This window comes from Ursus arctos, unplaced genomic scaffold, assembly GCF_023065955.2.
Source record: "Ursus arctos isolate Adak ecotype North America unplaced genomic scaffold, UrsArc2.0 scaffold_26, whole genome shotgun sequence".
Lineage (NCBI taxonomy): Eukaryota > Metazoa > Chordata > Mammalia > Carnivora > Ursidae > Ursus > Ursus arctos.
In genome coordinates, this window is record NW_026622941.1 from 39,302,399 (window position 1) to 39,320,297 (window position 17,899).

The 17,899-nt window shown below is 37.5% G+C and overlaps 1 protein-coding gene across 2 annotated transcripts in view; it reads right to left on the minus strand.

Annotated features, from left to right (window-relative positions):
* CCNT1 (cyclin T1) overlaps positions 1-17,899 on the minus strand; it is a 61,032-nt gene that overhangs the window by 9,189 nt on the left and 33,944 nt on the right. For both annotated transcript variants that reach the window (XM_026501992.4, XM_057318765.1), the window contains 6 exons: positions 17,336-17,464; positions 14,305-14,365; positions 12,669-12,731; positions 11,388-11,433; positions 9,540-9,703; positions 9,307-9,377 (listed from right to left, as the gene is read on the minus strand). In XM_026501992.4, coding sequence (XP_026357777.1) covers positions 9,307-9,377; positions 9,540-9,703; positions 11,388-11,433; positions 12,669-12,731; positions 14,305-14,365; positions 17,336-17,464 — 534 coding nt within the window. The remainder of the gene's footprint in view (positions 1-9,306; positions 9,378-9,539; positions 9,704-11,387; positions 11,434-12,668; positions 12,732-14,304; positions 14,366-17,335; positions 17,465-17,899) is intronic.

Sequence of the window (17,899 nt, forward strand, 5' to 3'; positions counted from 1 at the left end):
CTACAAGGCGGGGGCGCCTGGGTGGCACAGTGGTTAAGCATCTGCCTTCGGCTCAGGGCATGATCCCGGCGTTGTGGGATCGAGTCCCACATCAGGCTCTTCTGCTATGAGCCTGCTTCTTCCTCTCCCACTCCCCCTGCTTGTGTTCCCCCTCTCACTGGCTGTCTCTATCTCTGTCGAATAAATAAATAAAATCTTAAAAAAAAAAAAAGCTACAAGGCGTGTAGAAAATAAACAGCATAAGCATAATGACGTTATCTATAATTACTTTAAATGTAAACAGATTAAACTGTCCAATAAAGACAAAGATTGTCAAAATGCATAAAAATATATGATCCAGCTATATGCTGTCTACAAGCAACTGAGATCCTAAGACCCAAACAGGTTGAAAATGGAAGGAGGGAAAAACATATACCACGCAAACAGTAACCAAGGAAGAGCAAGGGTGGCTACGCTAATATGAGACAACATATATTTTAAAACAAAAAAGGTTTCAAGAGACACAAAAGGACATTATATATTAATAAAAGGCTGAATTTAGCAATTGTAACAATTATAAACATTTGCATACCTAATAAAAGACAATCAAAACTGACAGAAGACTTCCCTTGGAGACTTCAATACCCACCCACAACAGACAGAACCACCAGACGAAAGATAAGGAAACAGAGAACTTTATTTTTTTTTTTTTTTTTTCATTTTTTTTTTTTTTTTTTAATGATTTTTTATTATATTATGTTAGTCACCATACAGTACATCCCCGGTTTCCGATGTAAGGCTCGATGATTCATTAGTTGTGTATAACACCCAGTGCACCATGCAATACGTGCCCTCCTTACTACCCATCACCGGTCTATCCCATTCCCCCACCCCCCTCCCCTCTGAAGTCCTCAGTTTGTTTCTCATAGTCCATAGTCTCTCATGGGAAACAGAGAACTTTAAAAAAATAAACCAACTAGATCAACAGACATATACAGAACACCCTACCCAACAACAGTATAAACATTCTTCTCAAGTACACATGGCACATTTACCAGGACAGACCATATGTGAAGCCATAGACAGTCTCAACAGATTTTTAAAAGATAGGTACCACACAAATTAGCTTTTCTGACCACAACAAGATAGTTAGAAATCAGTAACAAAAGGAAAACTGGAAAATTCAAAAAAGTGTGGAAACTAAAAAACACTTTTAAACAACCAATGGATCAAAGAAAAAAATCAAAAGGGAAACTGGAAAATACTCAGAGATGAACGGAAACAAAAACACAACATATCAAAACTTATGGGATGCAGCAAAAGCAGCACTAAGGGAAAAATTTATAGCTGTGAACATTGACATTAAAGATCTCAACGTAACAAACTATAATGTGAGGAACCAGAAGAAGAATAAACTAAAGCCAAAGCAAACAGAAGGAAGGAAATAACAAAAATTATAGCAGAGATAAACAAAATAGAAAACTATAGAGAAAAGTTAATAAAACTAGCAGTTGGTTCTTTGAGAACATCAATAAAATTAAACCTTTAGCTAGATGGTCTAGGAAAAAAACAGAGATTCAAACCACTGAAAACAGAAATGAAAGTGGAGACGTTGCTATGAATTCTACAAAAATAAAAAGGATTATAAGGGTACTCTGAACTTAGGCAATCTGGAAGAAATGGATGCATTCCTAGAGATGAATTAACTACCAACACTGAAACAAGAAGAAACAGAAAACCTGAACAGACCCATAACCAGCAAGGAAACTGAAGCAGTAATCAAAAATCTCCCAACAAACAAGAGTCTAGGGCCCGATCGCTTCCCAGGGGAATTACACCAAATACTTAAAGAAAAATTAATACCTATTCTTCTGAAGCTGTTTCAAAAATAGAAATGGAAGGAAAATTTCCAAACTTATTACCTGATCCTAAGAACAAAGACCCCACTAAAAAGGAGAATTACAGACCAATATGCCTGACGAACGTGAATGCCAAAATTCTCACCAAGATACTAACCAAAAGGATCCAACAGTATATTCAAAGAATTATTCACCACAACTAAGTGGGATTTATTCCTCAGCTGCAAGGATGGCTCAAAAGGACATCCACAAATCAATCAAAGTGATACACTACATTAATAAAAGAAAGGACAAGAACCATATGCTCCTCGAAATAGATGCAGAAAAAGCATTTGACGAAGTACAGCATCCTTTCTTGATTAAAACTCTTCAGAGTGTAGGGTTAGAGGGAACATACCTCAATATCATAAAAGCCATATAAGAAAAGCCCACAGCAAATATCATTCTCAAAGGAGAAAAACTGAGAGCTTTTCCCCTTAGGTCAGGAACATGGCAGGGATGTCCACTATCACCACTGTTGTTCAACATAGTACCGGAAATCCTAGCCTCAGCAATCAGACAACAAAAAGAAATAAAGGACATCCAAATCAGCAAATAAAAGGCATCCAAATCAGCAAAGAAGTCGTCAAACTCTCACCCTTCACAGATGACATGATACTCTGTGTGGAAAACCCAAAAGACTCCACCCCAAAATTGCAAGAACTCGTACAAGAATTCAGCAAAGTGGCAGGATATAAAATTAATGCACAGAAATCAGTTGTGTTTCTATACACTAACAATAAAACAGAAGAAAGAGAAATTAAGGAGTCAATCCCATTTACAATTGCACCCCAAAACCATAAGATACCTAGGAATAAACCTAACCAAGAGGCAAAGGATCTGTACTCAGAAAATTATAGAACGCTCTTGAAAGAAATTGAGGAAGACACAAAGAAATGGAAAAACTATTGTTAAAATATCTATGCTGGGGCGCCTGGGTGGCACAGCAGTTAAGCGTCTGCCTTCGGCTCAGGGCGTGATCCCGGCGTTATGGGATCGAGCCCCACGTCAGGCTCCTCCGCTAGGAGCCTGCTTCTTCCTCTCCCACTCCCCCTGCTTGTGTTCCCTCTCTCGCTGGCTGTCTCTATCTCTGTCTAATAAATAAATAAAATTTAAAAAAAAACATATCTATGCTACCTAGAGCAATCTATAGATTTAATGCAATCCCTATCAAAAACCACAAACTTTTTTCACAGAGCTGGAACAAACAATCCTAAAATTTGTGTGGAACCAGAAAAGACCCCGAGTAGCCAAAGGAAGGTTCAAAAAGAAAATGAAAGCTGGTGGCATCACAATCCCGGACTTCAAGCTCTATTACAAAGCTATAATCATCAAGACAGTATGGTACTGGCACGAAAACAGACACACAGCAGAACAGAGAACCCAGAAATAGACCCTCAACTGTACGGTCAACTAATCTTCGACAAAGCAGGAAAGAAGATCCAATGGAAAAAATACAGTCTCTTCAACAAGCGGTGTTGGGAAAACTGGACAGCCACATGCAAAAGAATGAAACTGGACCATTTCATCATACACAAAAATAGACTCAAAATGGATAAAGACCTAAATGTGAGATAGGAATCCATCAAAATCCTAGAGAAGAACACAGGCAGCAACTTCTATGACTGTGGCCGCAGAAACTTCTTGCTAGACACGTCTTCAAGGGCAAGGGAAACAAAGGCAAAAATGAACTACTGGGGCTTCAACAAGATAAAAAGCTTTTGCGCAGCAAAGGAAACAATCGAAGAAGAAACCAAAAGACAATCAACAGAATGGGAGAAGGTATTTGCAAATGTCTTATCATATAAAGGACTAGCATCCAAAATCTATAAAGAACTCATCAAACTTGACACCCAAAGAACAAATAACCCAATCAAGAAATGGGCAGAAGACATGAACAGACATTTCTTCAAAGAAGACATCCAAATGGCCAACACACACATGAAAAAATTCTCCACATCACTTGCCATAAGGGAAATACAAATCAAAACCACAATGAGATACCACCTCACACCAGTCAGAATGGCTAAAATTGAGTCAGGAAACAGCAGATATTGGAGAGGATGCAGAGAAAGGGGAACCCTATTACACTGTTGGTGGGAATGCGAGCTGGTGCAGCCACTCTGGAAAACAGCTGGAGGTTCCTCAAAAAGTTGAAAATAGAGCTACCCTGAGACCCAGCAATTACACTACTAAGTATTTACCTCAAAGATACAAATGTAGTGATCCGAAGGGGCACATGCACCTCAATGTTTATAGCAGTAATGTCCACAATAGCTGTGTTATGGAAAGAGCCCAGATGTGCACTAACAGGTGAATGGATAAAGATGTGATATATATATATACACACACAGTGGAATACTGCTCACCAATCAAAAATCCTGAAATCTTGCCATTTGCAACAACATGGATGGAACTAGAAGGTATTATGCTAAATGAAATAAGTCAATCAGAGAAAGACAATTATCATATGACCTCATTCAGATGTGGAATTTAAGAAGTAAAGCAAAGGATCATAGGGGAAGAGAGGGAAAAACAAAACAAGACAAAATCAGAGAGCGAGACAAACCACATGAGACTCTTAATCATAGGAAACAAACTCAGGGTGCTGGAGGGGAGAGGGTCAGGGGTGGGGGACCTGGATGACGGACATTAAGGAGGGGGGGAAAGAATGAATTTTACTCTACATAAATTATACCGCAATAAACCTGACTTAAAAAATATTTTTTCAAAAAGAGTACTCTGAACAACTCTGTGCCAATAAATTAGATAATCTAGATGAAATGGACTAATTTCTAGAAACACAAAACCTACTGAGAATAAACCATTAAGAAATAGAAAATCTAAACAGATCTGTAACTAGTAGGGAGACTGAATTAATAACAAAATAATTTCCCAACAAAGAACAGCCCTGGACCTGATGGCTTTACTGGTGAATCTTTTTAATACTTTCCCAAAAATCTGAAGAGGAAGCAACACCTCTCAACTCATTCTATGAGGCCACCATTACCCTGATATCAAAGTCAAAGACATTACAAGGAACTACAGGCCAATATCCCTAATGACCACTGATGTAAAAATTCTTAACAAAATACTAACAAAGTGGGACACCTGGGTGACTCAGTCAGTTAAGCTTCTGTCTGCCTTCGGCTCAAGTCATGATCCCAGGGTCCTGGGATCAAGTCCTGCATCAGGCTCCCTGCTCAGCAAGGAGTCAGCTTCTCCCTCTGCTGCCTCCCCCCCTGCTTGTGCGCTCGCTCTCTCTCTGACAAATAAAATCTTAAAAAAAAAAAAAGTACTAACAAACTGAATTTAGCACCATATTAAAAGGATTATACACTATGACCAAGCAGGACTTATTCCTATAATGCAAGAATGGTTCAACATACAAAAATCATCCACATAATATGCCACATACACACAATAAAGGAAAAAAAAACATACCATCTTCCAGATACACAAAAAGCATTTGACAAAATTCAACACCCTTTCATGATAAAAACACCCAACAAACTAAGAATAGAAGGAAACTACCTCAATAAAAGCCATATATGAAACACTCAAAGCAAACATCACATTCAACAGTGAAAAACTGAAAGCTCTTCTGCTAAGATCTAGAACAAGGAAGAATGTTCCTTTCACTTCTATTCAACAAAGTACTAGAAGTTCTCATCAGAACAAGTAGGCAAAAGAAAGCATTCAGGGGCATCTGGGTGGCTCAGTCAGTTAAACGCCTCTTGATTTTGGCTCAGGTCATGATATCAGGGTTGTGAGATGGACCCCCACGTCAGCCTCAGTGCTGAGCATGGAGTCTGCTTAAGATTCTCTCTCTCCCTCTGCCCCTCCCCACTCATGATCTCTCTCTCTCAAAAAAAAAAAAAAATAGAGCATTCAAATTGGCAAGGAAGTAAAATTATCTGTTTGCAGAGGATATAATTTTTTTAAAAAGACTTCAGTGATTTGATAGAGAGAGAGAGAGAGAGCATGAGCAGGGGGAGGGGCAGGAGAGGGAGAAGCAGACTCCCCGCTGAGCAGGGAGACAGATGCAGGACTCAATCCCAGTACCCTGGGATCATAACCTGAGCCAAAGGCAGACACTTAACTGACTAAGCCACCCAGGCGCCCCTACAGGTGATATGATCTTATATAGAAAACTCTACACACATAAAAAGTTAGAATTAATGAATTCAGCAAAGTAGCAGGATACAAAGTCAACACATAAATTTCAGTTGCATTTCTGTACGTGAACAATCTGTAAAGGAAATTATGAAAACAATCCTATTTACAATAGTATCAAAAAAAAAACTTATGAATTAACTTAACCAGGGAAGTCAAAGACTTGTACAATTAAAACTGGAAAACCCTGCTAAAAGAAATGAAGTAAGACCTAAATGGAAGGGATGCCTGGGTGGCTCAGTTGGTTAAGTGTCTGCCTTCAGCTCAGGTCATTGGGATGAGTCCCACATCAGGCTCCTTGCTCAGCGGGGAGTCTGCTTCTCCCTCTGCCTACTGCTCCCCCTGCTTGTGCTCGCTCTCACTCTATCCCCCCACCCCCGGCAAATAAATAAATTTTTTTTTAACATTTTTTTTAACTTAAAAAAAGACCTAAAATGGAAAACTCATTCCATGTTCTGGATTCAAAGACTTCATATTGTTAAAATGTGAACATTACTACCCTAAGCGACCTACAAATTCAAGGCAATCCCTATCAAAATCCCAATGTTTTTTGCAGAAATAGAAAAGGCCACCCTAAAACTCATATGGGATCTCAAGGGACCCCAAATAGCTAAAACAATCTGAAAATGAAGAACAAAACTGGAGAATTCACACCTCCTGATTTCAAAACTTACTACAAATCTACAGTAATCACTGTACAGTAACATAATGTGACACCGGCATAAAGAAACATACAGATGAATGAAACAGAAGAGAAAGCCCAGAAATAAACCCTTACATATATGGTCAAATGATTTTTGCCAAAGATGCCAAGACCATTCAACGGGGAAAGGATAGTCTTTTTATTTTATTTTATTTTATTTTATTTTATTTTTTTAAAGATTTTATTTACTTATTTGACAGAGATAGAGACAGCCAGCGAGAGAGGGAACACAAGCAGGAGGAGTGGGAGAGGAAGAAGCAGGCTCATAGCGGAGGAGCCTGATGTGGGGCTCGATCCCATAACGCCGGAATCACGCCCTGAGCCGAAGGCAGACGCTTAACCGCTGTGCCACCCAGGCGCCCCAAGGATAGTCTTTTTAATAAATGGTGCTGGGAAAAGTGGATATCCACATAAAAGAATGAAGTTGGACCCTTACCTAACACCTATTACAAAATTAGCTCAAAATTGGATAAAGGACTTAAAGCAATAAGACTCTTAGAAGAAAACAGGACAAAGGCTTCACAACAGTGGATTTGGCAATTTCCCAAATATGAGATCAATGGCACAGGTAACCAAAAAAAAAAAAAAAGGAACAATCTGGACTTCAAAATCTTTTTATTTTTCTAATTAAAAAATTTAAAAACAACTTCCAAAAAAATTAAAATTGAAAACAGAACTACCATACAATCCAGCAATTCCAATTCTGGGTATAAAACCAAAAGAACAAAAAGCAAAGTCTTGAAGACATACTTGTATACCCCACGCTCATGGCAGCATTATTCACAGTAGCTAAAATATGGAAGCAACCCAAGTGTCCATCAACAGATGAATGGATAAACAAAGTGTGGTGGATACATAAAATGGAGTATCACTCAGCCTTTAAAGGAAACAAAATTCTACAATATACTACAACATGGATGAACCGTTAGAACATTACGCTAAGTGAAATAAACCACGAAAAGACAAATACTGTATTATTCCACTTACATGAAGTACTTAAGAGTAGACAAATGGCAAAGACAGAAAGTGCAACTGCGGTTGTCAGGGGCTGGGGGGCGGGAGCGGGAAGGGGGAGAGTTATTTAATGGGTATGAAGTTTCAGTTTTACAAACTGAAATGAATCACACAGATGAATGGTAATGATGGTTCCCCAACAATATGAATATACTTAATACTACTGCACTGCACATTTAAAAATGGTTAAGATGGTAGCTTTTATGCTATATGCATTTTACCACAATTAAAAAAAAAAAGATGGAAATCCTGCCATTTGCCACAACATGAATGAACCTGGAAGGCCTTTTGCTGTGAAAAAAGCCAGACACAGAAAGACAAAATATGATCTCACTTATGTGAGGCATGTAAGATTTAAACTCCTATAGACAGAGTAAAATAGTGGCCTGGGGGAGGGGGAAAACAAGGGCATATTAGTAAAAGAGTACCAAATCAGTTATACAAGGTAAGTCCTAGAAACCTACTGTACAACATAATGCCTATAAGTTAACTGTATAATCAAAAATTTGCTAGAACGGTAATCTTACGTTGTGTTCCATCACACCCCCAAAAAGTTACAGCAATCTATACCAATGTTAACAAGCCAATTAAAAAAATTAATTTGTGCGTTTCTAAAACTCATTCATGAACGTCTATGCCTTATGGCTGCTTATGACAGCAGTTAGTCTAAAAGCAAATTCCAGAAATTTTGGTGAGGTGTCCTATGATCACCAGTGATGACCTATGTGTTTTCAAGCCTCCTTTGAATCCTAGGCAAACTCATTTTCTACAATTCACTAAACTCAGGAGAATGAAATTAAGTTTTTCAACCTGGATTTCTGAGAATGCAGGGAACATATTTATTTATTTTAAAGATTTTATTTATTTGAGAGAAAGAGAGAGAGAGATAGTGAGAGAGAGCACGAGGAAGAGGGAGAAGCAGGCTCCCTGATGAGCAGGGAGCTCGATCCCAAGACCCCGGAATCATGACCTGAGCCAAAGGCAGATGCTTAACTGACCGGAGCCACCCAGGCGCCCCCACAGGGAACATTTTTGTATGAACTTTCTACCTAATGCCAAAGAAAAAAAGAATGATTCCATTTTATAAGACTTTGAAAAATGTTTGAAATACAACTTTAGCCTGTAATCTATATAAAAACAAAATTCTAAAATCCATTTAAAAAGCAAATAATGTCAAAGCAGAATGATACCAGCTCTAACCTTGTAACTCTCTTTCCTCTACCACAACCCAATACTATATGACTCAGAGAAGCCATATTTTCTCCCTAACAGTCTCCACACAGAAAACATTCAACCAATGTTGCCGAATGACTGTATCACAAGAGTTACACAACACAAAACAAATCCTGCTATCACCTATCACCATTGACTTCTGGGCCAGTATCCAGGCTAGGAAGCTTAAGTCACGATTATTACGTAACTAGGAAAAGGGAAATTCCAAGCCTGGGGTACATACCCATTTCTGGTATATTCACTGTGCAGTCAAAAGACAAAAAAACTGGTTTTGTTCCACAAGCTGACAGCAATAATTCTTACCCTCCAATTCCGAATTCGTTTGAGCCTGTTAGGGGTTTTCTCCAGAATCTGTAGAAATTCATGTGTCAGTTCTACAAATGAAATAGAACATTTAAGAAAAACTCAGAGAAGCAGAAGTAAAAAAACAAGAATAACCTCAACTAACTATTTTCATCTGAATCAAGTCACTTTGGGCCAGATATGTGACAGATGAAGAGCAAGTGCTTTCCAAGGTCCCTTACTCTAAAACTTACCATCTAAAAGTTCCAAGGTCACAGTGGCGTCAACATACTCCCACCAGTGCTTCCCATCAGTCGAGACTGGGATCTCCCAGTTGGACCACTTGCAAGCCAGGTGAATGCAGACACAGGCCACTACAGGAGGTGTGTACTGCAGGCTAAATGTGGTCAAATGCAGGCTGACATCAGAGGGAAGGAAACAAGAGAGTGTCATGAGCTCTCAATTCTGAACCCAAAGTTAAAACTCTCCATTATTTAAAAAGAAAAAAAAATTAAAAAACACTGGAGAGTAAGAAGGGTAAGAAATCTCCAGTGCTCTGATACAGCACTCAACATGATTTTCCATTAACCCACCTGGCTCAGGTAACATTTCTGAATTTTTTGGCTATACGTCATTCAATCCCACACACTGACGAAAGACCAGGACCAAAACCAGAAAGACAGAGTACTCAGTTTTTTTAAAATAAGGATCAATTATCCTGAGAAGCAGCTTAGAACTTAAGGAAAATTATAAGATTTTCAGTTATGTGTAATCCCTAAATCAAATCCTTAAAACCCCCTTAAAATTATCTTATCTCTTGCCAATCACAGGTCTGGTCTATTTAATATAATGAATAGAGGGGTAATTGGGTGATGGACATTTAAGAGGGCACTTGATGTAATGAGCACTGGGTATTGTATGCAACTGATAAAGCACTAAATTCTACCCCTGAAACTAGTATTATAGTACATGTTAACTGAATTAAATTTAAATTAAAAAAATAAAGATATAATAAACTAAAATAATGAATAGACAATCACTTTCTCAATTGTAAATATGCTTAATTGATGGTTTACTTCAAAAAGTTCTCCTATCAGGCTATAAAAATGAAATGACAGTCAATAGGAGTATCTTTATTTCCATGAACAATCAATTGGAGACTGATCGAGTAATTTGGTAATACAAATCATGTATTAATTTTTGTTTTAAAAAGGGAAGAAGAAAAAACCATCTTAACTCTTCACACATATACACGCACATTTATCTGGCAATGGGGGAAGAAAAAGGAACTTTTAAATATCGTAATTATTGGGACACCTGGGTGGCTCAGTTGGTTAAGCATCTGACTTCAGCTCAGGTCATGATCTCAGAGTCCTAGGATCAAGCCTGTTGGGCTCCCCACTCAGCGGGGAGTCTGTCCCTCTCGCTCTCCCTCTCCCTCCGCCCCTCCCCCTGCTCATGTGTGCTTAGTCTCTCTCTCTCACACACACACACACACACACACACGCACACGCACACGCTCCCTCCAATAAATAAATAAATAAAATCTTTAAAATAAATAAATAAATACCATAATTACTGCAAAATCCTCCAAATTAGATTCTCAGTCACATCAACCCCAAGTTTACCTAAACTTATAGAACTATGCTCTTGGATTATTTTTTATTTTTATTTTTTTAGATTTTATTTTTAAGTAATCTCCACACCCAACATGGGGCTTCAACTCACAACCCTGAGATCAAGAGTCACATGCTCTCCCAACTGAGCAGCCAGCACCCCTGCTCTTGGGATGTTTTAAAGCAAAGGAAGACATGCAGAATTGAGTAGGCTTTCAAACAATCAGTACTACATAATTACATCACCTTAACAAATTAAAAAGCACCTTGGAAATTTAAGGTAAAATATAAAAACTACAGAAAAATCAACATTTACTAGAGAATTATCTTTAATACACTGTATCAAAGATCCATCCTGGGTTTCTGGGTTCTAGTTTACTAAGTGCTGGACCTGATATCTTTCCATATACCCCTCAAAAAGTGACAATTCCAACCCAAGTAAAGCCCTATCCCAAAAATAGAAGGGAAAAATATTAAAATATAAACCTGTTTGTTGCCATGAAGTAAGACGTCTGTGCTAAGTCCTTGCTTGCTAAAAAAAAAAGGGGGGGGAGGGGAAAAGTTATTAGTTCCATTCATTCTCAATTATTTAGTAAGCATTTAACATTTCCAAGTAGAGAACATAATAACGAATTAAGGCAGATCTGGTCCCTGACCACCTGATGTTTAGCATTCTACAAAAGAAGACAAATCAGTAACTTTTAATTACAACTATCCTGCTTCCAGACCTAGGAACTCAAGCTTTACACTGCACACCAAGTATTTGGAGTACTTGTTTAAAATGCAATTCCTGGACATCCTTCCTAAAGAGTGACTCAGTATGTTTGAAGAAAGACACATGCAGTTTTAATAGGTAACCTAGAAATTCTGATGCAAGGGTTCACTGAAAAATACTGAACTAGAAAATGAACTAATATGGAGGCAAGATCAGAACCCAGAAGGCCTTTGTATATTTGGGAAAAGTGATCTGTGCTTAAAAAAATTTTTTTTAATTGAATAGCCTGTGATTCAGACCTCAAATCATCAAAAACATAAATTACCTGATATACTACAACGGAGAGGGGGAAAAAACAAAACACATCCCCCCTTCCCCAAAAAACTGCTCTGGGTAATAAAGTAAATCTTAATTTTCCTTAAAACTTAGTCTTTTCAATTTCAGGATATATCCACCTTTGTTTAACCTTATCCTTACTCAATGTAAACCTAATGCTTTCTAAATACAAAAAACTTAGGAAAACTTTGGGAATTTACAGATAAAGCACACATAAGCAAAATATAAAATAAGGCTAACAACTATCAGTTTCATCTACAAAATTATAAGGCACTTCAATGCACAAGTGTCTATATATTCACATTACTATTTACACTAAATAAGAAGAACAAGGTTTCATGCAATTACAGCCACTAAGGTTAAATTAAAAGAAAGGCTGTCTAGGACAATCAATCTAAGAATCACATTAAGATCACCTCTCCCAAGATATCCTTAAACTGCTATTAGATATTTGTCATCTGACTTTATGAAATCTGCTCCAGGCTCTGACAAACACCCTCAAGAGGCTAGTTCACTTTAACTGGAGATCACCTAAAAACTTTAAGAACCCAGCAGAAAAATCCCAAGTTAGAAACATTCATTTTGATTTGAGCCAGGTAATCCTTTCAATTTAACTTCTAGACAAAGCAGCTGTGTTACATATATGTCCACCATAAATCATAGCAATTAAATGGTAAAACAATTTAAGACAGTCATTTCAAGTAGGGATGCCTTACCTCGAACCAGCTGAGTGCACTTTACCACATGTGTATGTGGGTGATCAATTGTTAGTTCAAAGCCTAAAAAAAAAAAAAGTACTTTAGTTAAAAAGCTAAAGATACCCGAGACATTTTATACTTCTTTTATCTGAGTCACCATTAAAAGCCTCCCTCATTTTCCTCTCCCAAAATCACTGTTCAGAGGCTAAAAGGGTCACACGACACATATAGCACACTCTTCTCTAAGGCACATTCTCTTCAAAGACAATCATATTTTTAACTAAATAATAAAGCTAATGCAGTCTCAAGACCCCTAAGGAACCAATAATCTCTAATAGAAAATTATTCTCAATGGACAAATGATTCATGCGAATTAGATCTTACTGGTTTCCACATTAAAATATTAATAAAAATTAATTCCACCAGAAAGATATCACTGTCCCCTAAAATACAGTTACTTTGAAGATAATTTAAAGTAAAAAGCTAATTAACAGAAATTAACTTCAGAGATAAGCTTTGAGTGCTCACTTTGGCAGCACATATGCTAAAAAAAAAAAAAAAAAGAGAGAGAGAGAGAGAGATAAACCTTGAAGAATTTTGTGTACAGACATGCAATAAAATACAGGTGTACCAGTAACTTTCCAACACAACTCATGAACTCCTGCCTTACCCAGAGAAGAGAAAAATAGCCCAGAAGAACTAGGAAAAAAATCTTTATTTTCCAAATTTGCTAAGCTTTTAAAGGTAGTATCTCTGATAAAAATAATAATAGATAATCATCAGGGTTGCCCATCAACCATTAGAACTGAAATTTCTCCACCTCCACTCTGCTGTTCTAAACACTGATTGGAGGGGTGCCTGGGTGCTCAGTCCACTGAGCATCCAGCTCTTGTTTTTGGTTCAGGTCATGATCTCATTCATGCGTTATGAGATCACCGAGCCCCGACATCCTGCATGGAGCCTGGGGGTAGGGAGTGTGTTTGAAGATTCTCTCCCTCTGCCCCTCCCTCCACATAGCTGTGCACACGTGCACGCTTGTTCTCTCTCTCAAATAAATAAATCAAAGGGCGCCTGGATGGTTCAGTCGGTTAGGCATCTGCCTTCAGCTCAGGTCATGGATCCTGCAGTCCCACATCAGGCTCCCTGCTCAGCGGGGATTCTGCTTCTCCCTCTGCCTCTCACCCTACTCCTGCTCTCTCTCGCTCTTTCTCAAATAAATAAAATCTTTTAAATAAATAAATAAATCTAAAAACAAAAACAAAACTATATGACCTCTTTAAAAAAAAATAAACTCTTAACCAATTTTCAAAATAAATGCTGTTATCTAAATATAATGACAAACAGATCATAAAGATCCATGAAAGGAAAAAAGCTCTTTAGTTTCTGCCATTATTTATCATAACGTTAAAAACTGACCCACCTTGCAAAGCAAGTCATGAACGTAGAATTAAAAAAAAACCCTGCTAACTGCTATTCCAAAGGACGGCTATACCTGACTTCTCTCTATGGTATAGGTCAGGGTCAAACTGCATTCCACAACCTCTATAATTTGCAAAAACCTTCACTAGAGATTTTCTTCCTATTTCCTATTTTGCAAATTTTAAAATTTTACATTACATACATTTCTTAATATTTTAAAGAAAAATAAATTTACCTAAAGTCTGCAGAATTATGCTTTCTAATATCACCAGATCTTGAACTTGTTGCAGGTAAGCCTGCAGGTGAAAAGACGGATAAATTATTCCCCAAAAAAGCACAATATATAAAGTATCAACAATTCTAACAACTCCTTCCAGGAAAACCAAAGCAACAAAAGGCAGGGATGAAGTTAGGAAGTAGCCTAGGAACCAAAATGTAATCCTTATCTCTATTTAGTAATCCTTATCTCTATTTCTTTCTCTTAAAAGAAGAAAAAAAGTGGTATATTGAGAAGTAACACTTTATTCATAATTAGCTACAGAAAAGGCACCAGAGATTTGGTTCATTTTCAAGACTAACATTTTAGGTTTTAAAGTCATGTGATGTAGACAAAAGATAATTAAAAATACATCTTTTTGCAATATCATCAAAATACATTTGTAGACCCTTCCTACAGTACTGTAGGCAATCTCAAACACTTGACTCCTGACAAGCCTTCCCATGTGAGGTAATGCTAGATTTCTGAGAATTAGAAGAGTTCAAAGGAAAAGGGAATAAACAACAACAAAAAAGTTCTCTCAGATTTGTACCAGCCAATACTGTAGCCACTATCCACACATGGCTACTGACCACCTGAATATAGCTAGTCTAAATTGAGATGTGCAATAGAATATATGCCAAACTGGGGAACCTGGGTGGCTCAGTCGGTTAAGCATCTGCCTTTGGCTTGGGTCGTGATCCCAGAGTCCTGGGATCAAGCCCCGCATCAACTCCCCACTCAGTGTAGAGTTTGCTTCTCCCTCTCCCTCTGCCCCTCCCCTGCTCTTGCGTGCATGTGCTCCTCCTCTAATAAATAAAATCTTTTTAAAAAAAGAATATATGCCAAATTTTGAAGACTTAATCAAAAAATAATAATGTAAACGACCTCATTAATAATGTTTTAATACTGATTTTGTGCTGAAATGATATTTGGGATTAAATAAAAGATACTAATAATATAAAATATTACAATTTCACCTTTTAAATTTTTGTTTTTTAGAAGATTTTATTTATTTGAGAGAGAAAGAGAGCACAAGAGAAGGAGCACGAGTGGGGGGGAGGGGCAAAGAGAGAGGGAGAAGCAGGCTCCCCACTGAGCAGGGAGCCCAACACAGGGCTCCATTCCAGGGCCAGGACCCCAGGATCATGACCTGAGCCAAAGGCAGACACTTAATGGACTGAGTCACCCAGGTGCCCCAATTTCACCTTCTTTTAAATGAAGATTTAATTTCTAACGAAGATTTTAAATGAAGTTCAATGAAAAGTTAAAATTTCTTAAATACACATGACTCCCTCTATATTTCTGTTGGACAGCACTGGTCTAGAACTCTAGGAGAATGAGACTTGGGGCAGGAGTTAGATCTACATTGTAGTGAACTTTCCACCTACCTTTATGATCTTGAATTAAGTCCAATAAGGACTTAAACTACGCTAGTACTCTTTTCCGTATAGTAAAGAAAATATCTTCCTCTAAGATTCCCCATCTCACAAGGAATAGAAACTCAGGTGAGAAATTATATAAATACACTTTAAAAGAAAAAAAAAAGTGAGAATTGTTTTTTGTTTTACCTTGTTAAAACAAAATTCTGTTTCATGTGGTCAGTTCTATGGACCAATGTCACTTACTAGTCTAAAACCTAAATAAAAATCCAGGGCAGTAACTCTTTCAACAAGAACTACTGCTGTACCCAAGAGAAAACGAAGGGAAGTCAAGACACTGCTATGTGAAACAATTCCCATAATTAGGGGCTATTATCAAAACAAAAGGGGTGCCTGGGTGGCTCAGTCGGTTAAGTGTCTGACTTGTGATTTCAGCTCAGGTCATGATCTCAGGGTTGTGGGAAAACACGCTCCGCAGGGAGTCTGCTTGAGATTCTCTCCTGCCCCTCCCTGCACTCTCTCTTCTCTCAAATAAATCCATAAACAAACAAATAAATAAAATAAAAACAACCCCTTCAAAGAACCACTTTCTTCAATATAATGAAAACATGCAAATTTATTTATCTATTTGATAAAGGATGACTCATGCATCCATCCTAAGAAATTTAAATACTCTAGTAACAGAAATCCACAGTTTAAACACTTACAAATGTCAGATCTCAAAATTTCTCACAACTCATCACTCCCCAACAACAGACTTCTAAAGCCAGGACACAGTTTCCCTTCTTTAAGAAAGTCAAGGAAGGATGGAAGGAAAAAAAAGCTATATGTACATGCATAGGATAGAGGTTTGACAGAACATACACTGGAATTATAATCAGCAGTATCCTGCTGGGAGGAGGGGAGATGAGCTTTAACTTTTACTTCAAATGATTCTTAAATGTTTGGGTTCTTCTCTAACAAGCACATATAACTTTTGCAATTTCTTTAGAAGTTAAAAAAAAATGACAGGACTCACTTTTTTAAAGAATCCATAATAAAAATTTATTGGTAAGAATATTATTCATGGGGCGCCCAGGTGGCTCAGTCAGTTAAGCATCTGACTTTGGCTCAGGTCATGATCTCAGTGGTCCTGGGATCGAGCCCCTGAATCGGGCTTCCCGCTCAGCAGGGAGTCTGCTTGTCCCTCTGCCCCACCCTCCACCCCAGCTCGTGGGCTGTTTCAAATAAATAAAATCTTAAAAAAAAAAAAAAAAAAAAGGAAAAAGAAAATGGAGAATAAAATGGGAAAATATTTGCACTATAATAAGTGGAAATGACATACAAAACACATACGTGTGTAGCTATTCATAGAAAAGAAGCTAGAAATACTAATGATTCATTTACATACTTGTGGGCCAAATTATATCTAGGTAATATATTTTCTTTTTTGTTTTTCTGTATTTTCCAATTTTACTATAATGAATACAATTAACTTTTGCCATAAAGTTTCTGATGTTTTTGTAAAGGAAAAACAAAAACTAAAAATTTAACAGCCTCCATTCAGACTTCAGTAAATCAAAGTTACAAAACTAAGCTATCATCAAAATAAAGAAAGAAAAACAGATATGTGTAAATTAATCCCCTACCTCACTCCTAGTATCAGGAAGTGATTCCTGTGGATGGAGACAAGCATGTGCTACCTTGATGACGTGTTCCAATTTTTTTGGTTGCTCCTCTACTTTAGCTGCTAGAAATAAGGCCGCTGGAGCCACAGACTGGATGGAGAGAAAATAAATCATATTTATTATTTATTCCTAGATCAAGGTAGATCTAAAAAAGAACTAAGTCTCAAACCAAATTCCCTGCTTGCCTCAACTTCATCGCCTCTCGTTAATGCCTTTTCTTAAAATGTCCTTCCTCTCCTATCCGTTAATCTACATCCACTCCCCAAAACCAATCCTTCAACAAACTCGTTTAAGGCTATCTATGTGAGAAACTACTAGATGTAAATAGTTGGCTTTCTATTTAAAATGAGATTCTTTCTTAAGTTTATATCATAACCCTCTACATACTTTTTTTAAAAGGAGCAAATTGAAAGTAGATTAGTGGTTGCCCAGGACTAGAACAGGAAAATGGGAGTGACCACTAATGCATAAGAAGTTTCTTTCTGGGGCAATGTAAATATGGTGGAATTACATCATGGTAATGGT